Source organism: Charadrius vociferus, unplaced genomic scaffold (genome assembly GCF_000708025.1).
Source record: "Charadrius vociferus isolate BGI_N301 unplaced genomic scaffold, ASM70802v2 scaffold613, whole genome shotgun sequence".
Classification (NCBI taxonomy): domain Eukaryota; kingdom Metazoa; phylum Chordata; class Aves; order Charadriiformes; family Charadriidae; genus Charadrius; species Charadrius vociferus.
In genome coordinates, this window is record NW_009647757.1 from 502,028 (window position 1) to 505,274 (window position 3,247).

General features: G+C 66.4%; 2 protein-coding genes across 2 annotated transcripts in view; one reads left to right on the forward strand and one right to left on the reverse strand.

Annotated features, from left to right (window-relative positions):
- Positions 1–145, forward strand: part of TRIM63 (tripartite motif containing 63, E3 ubiquitin protein ligase) — a 7,407-nt gene extending 7,262 nt beyond the window's left edge. Inside the window, exon 14 of the mRNA XM_009882229.1 lies at positions 68–145. Coding sequence (XP_009880531.1) covers positions 68–145 — 78 coding nt within the window. The remainder of the gene's footprint in view (positions 1–67) is intronic.
- Positions 146–237: 92 nt separating this feature from the next.
- EXTL1 (exostosin-like glycosyltransferase 1) overlaps positions 238–3,247 on the reverse strand; it is a 6,891-nt gene continuing 3,881 nt past the window's right edge. The window contains exons 2-11 of the mRNA XM_009882194.1: positions 3,136–3,229; positions 2,945–3,052; positions 2,382–2,501; positions 2,158–2,290; positions 1,959–2,077; positions 1,299–1,394; positions 1,130–1,216; positions 766–926; positions 517–688; positions 238–423 (exon numbers count right to left, since the gene is read on the reverse strand). Of these exons, the coding sequence (XP_009880496.1) occupies positions 238–423; positions 517–688; positions 766–926; positions 1,130–1,216; positions 1,299–1,394; positions 1,959–2,077; positions 2,158–2,290; positions 2,382–2,501; positions 2,945–3,052; positions 3,136–3,229 (1,276 nt within the window). The remainder of the gene's footprint in view (positions 424–516; positions 689–765; positions 927–1,129; positions 1,217–1,298; positions 1,395–1,958; positions 2,078–2,157; positions 2,291–2,381; positions 2,502–2,944; positions 3,053–3,135; positions 3,230–3,247) is intronic.

Sequence of the window (3,247 nt, forward strand, 5' to 3'; positions counted from 1 at the left end):
GCCTGGACGGCCGCCGACAGCAGAAGCACCGGTGCACCAAACCACCGGTGCTCCCTCCCGGGCGCAGCCCGCATCCCGCATCCCACTGCCGCTGGCCGGACTCTGCCACTCCACCCACCTTTATTGCACTGGTAAAACCCAATAACGAGTAAAACCCCGTTAGCAGCAACCGAGAGGGCTCCGCGCACCGGGAACAGGGCACCCGGGGCCGGCCCCGACCCCACTCCCCAGCAGCCCTCAGGGTTTCTCCAAGCGTGGGTATTTCTTGCGCAGGACGGAGACCTGGTCCTTGAAGAGGACGGGGTCAAGGCGCAGCTGGGAGGACACGAGGGGCATGTAGCCAAACCAGTCCACCAGCTGGTCGAGGCAATCCTGCCGCTGGGAGAAACGCCGACCGCTGGCCACACCCGCCGTGCCCTTCACCTTGGCAGGAGGGGAACGTGGGGGTGAGGGGCTCTGCTCCCCAACTGGGGGACGGGGGGACGCGTTCCCCACATCCCCATCCTTGCACCCTACCTGCTGGGGCACGGTCTCCTTGTGCTGCTTCCGTTGGGTGACCTTGATGGGCGGCAGCTTGGTGACGGCGGCCACCAGGACGTTCATCAGGATGTCCTCGCAGGCGGCCAGGCCGTCCACCAGCTCCCGCAGCCCCGCCGGCAGGTACTCCGTGAAGAGGCTGTGATAATACCTGGGGAGGGAGTGAGGAGGGGGGGGGCAGGATGCGGCCGAGCCCCCCACCCCACCGGCCTCTCCCCGGCCGGGTACCTGTGGTAGAAGGCGGCAGCGGTGAGGACAATGGAGAGCTCGTTGGTCCACTTGGAAGTGTAGCCCCAGCGCCTCTGCTCGGGGTCCCAGAAGTGGCTCTGCGTGGGGAAGCCCACGATGCGCTCGGGGAAGCTGCGCCACACCACGAAGGCAAAGTCCACCTGGCACGGGATGGGGGGACGGTGTCACCCGGCTGTGGGGACCTGCTGGAGGGGGCTCACCATCGCCCCCGGGCACGGGGACATGGGGACAGCAGGCACCGCTCCCTGCCAACCCCACGGTGACCACCGAGCATCCTTCCCGGCTCAGCGAGGGGCTTGTCCCAGCTCCACGGGGCTGGGGACTGCAGCGCCCCTGGCCTCACCTCGCTGGTCGAGAGGCTGGTGTGCTCGTCCAGGCTCAGCACGGCGTCCGTCTGGATGGCCGCGTAGGGGAAGAAGCGGTCGCTGAGCTACAGGAGAGGGAAAAATCAGGTTGGGATGTGCCATCGGGTGGATGTCCCGGCACCCTGCCCGCATCCCGGCTCCTCTCACCTTCCCCCTGCCCTGGATGATGGTCAGAGGCACGGTGGTCTGGGGCCATTTCCCGCTGGGCGGCGGTGGCTTCTCGCAGCTCCACAGCACCAGGATCTGCAGGGGGGAGGACCAGCGTGTCTGGGGGCGTTTGGCCGAGCTGACCCCTCAAGGTGCGTTGGCACATCAGTGTTCCCAGGGCTGAGCCCTCTCCAGCCCCGCAGCGGGACCTGCTTTAACCCAGCTCACCCCAAAACCATCTCACGGTGGTTTGGACCACAACAAACCTGCAGATGTTTCCACCTCCACGCAGCTCCACAGCACCAGGATCTGCAGGGGGGAGGACCAGCGTGTCTGGGGGCGTTTGGCCGAGCTGACCCCTCAGGGTGCGTTGGCACATCAGTGTTCCCAGGGCTGAGCCCTCTCCAGCCCCGCAGCGGGACCTGCTTTAACCCAGCTCACCCCAAAACCATCTCACGGTGGTTTGGACCACAACAAACCTGCAGATGGTCCCACCTCCACCCCAGTGGGCCGGGGAGACAGCTCTGCCCACCCAAGGGTGACACCACCAGCCACTCCATCCCACCCCCAACCCACCCTCACCCTTCCCAGCCCACGGGACCCTGCCCCATCCCTCCTGCTGGCGCTGCACCGAGCGGCGTGGGGCTCAGCTCCCCCGACCTGGGCGCAGTACTGGGATGTGGAGACGGCCTGGATGAGCCTGAGGATGGGCTGGGAGAGGGAGCTAGCCGGCGAGACGGCCCGGATGAAAGCCGTGAACTTCTCGGAGGGGCTGGAGCCTGGAAAAGGATGGGGAGAGGAGAGATGTTGTGACATGCACTGAGTTGGCCGTGCTCAGCCAGGGCAGGCGGCGTCCTACCATGCTGCAGGTAGTAGAAGGGAAAGTCCCCGAGGTGGGTGGAGAAGTCGGGCAGAGCCAGGAGCCCCCCGGGCAGCGCGTTCCAGAGGAAGCGGGAGCGAGAACGGTGAGGGCGCAGCCGGTCTTTGATGATCTGCCAGAGGTTGGGGAGATGCTCTCAGCACCGCGGTTGTGACCCCGGGGTCTGGGCTGGGGTGGGGGGAGCTTGGGAGGGGGGAGCTCACCTCCAGCGTAGTGTGGACGATCTTGTCGACGGAGGAGAAGTATGCGTCCCACAGGAACTGGGTCTGCTGCTGGAAAGCCAGCACACGCTCCGGGTGGATGCAGCGGACAGCAGAGGGAATCTGCAGCAGCAGTGGGGGGAGTTTGTTTCTCACCTTGTTGTCCCCCCCACCCCCAGCCCCCCGGCAGGGCTGCCTTGCCTCTGCCACCTCCGTGCCATCCCGAGGGACACTTCACGGCCAAGGACGCTGTGCCACCATCCCACCACGACTCTGCCACCTCCTCTCCCTGGAGCAGGATCTAGCCCAGGACCCCCAAGTGCTTTGGGTCTGGGGAGATGCTCAACACCCCCCCTGAGACGAATGGTGCTCCAGGGCCACTACTGGGATGGGACCCCCACTCCGGGCTGGATGAGACCCCCCTGCATCCACCCACAGGAGGGCTGCTGGGCTCAGCTGCGGAGGTTTCACCCCCCAAGCTTGACTGGGGGCTCCACCACCACTCTGGCATCAACATTTTGGGGGGAAAAAAGGGTCTGGTGCGGGGCAGGATCCGGCCGCGGTACCTGCAGCAGCAGCTTCTCATTGCCCACGACGGCAGCTTTGCCCCAGTCGATGGCTTCGGCGAAGGGCAGCTCCCAGCCGTCACTCAGCAGCACAGGGATGCCGGCGGCCTGTGGTGGGACCCCGCACAGGTTGGGACAGAGCCCCCGCACCCCCGGGGGGGGGTCACCCCTCCCTCCTACCTGCCCCATACCTGCAGTGCTTCCAAGAAGCGGAAGGAGCCCAAGCGCCGACCCCGGGGCACGATGCAGAAGGTGGAGTTGTGCAGCAGCTCCTGGTAGTCGAACCTGGGATGGGAGGTGGGG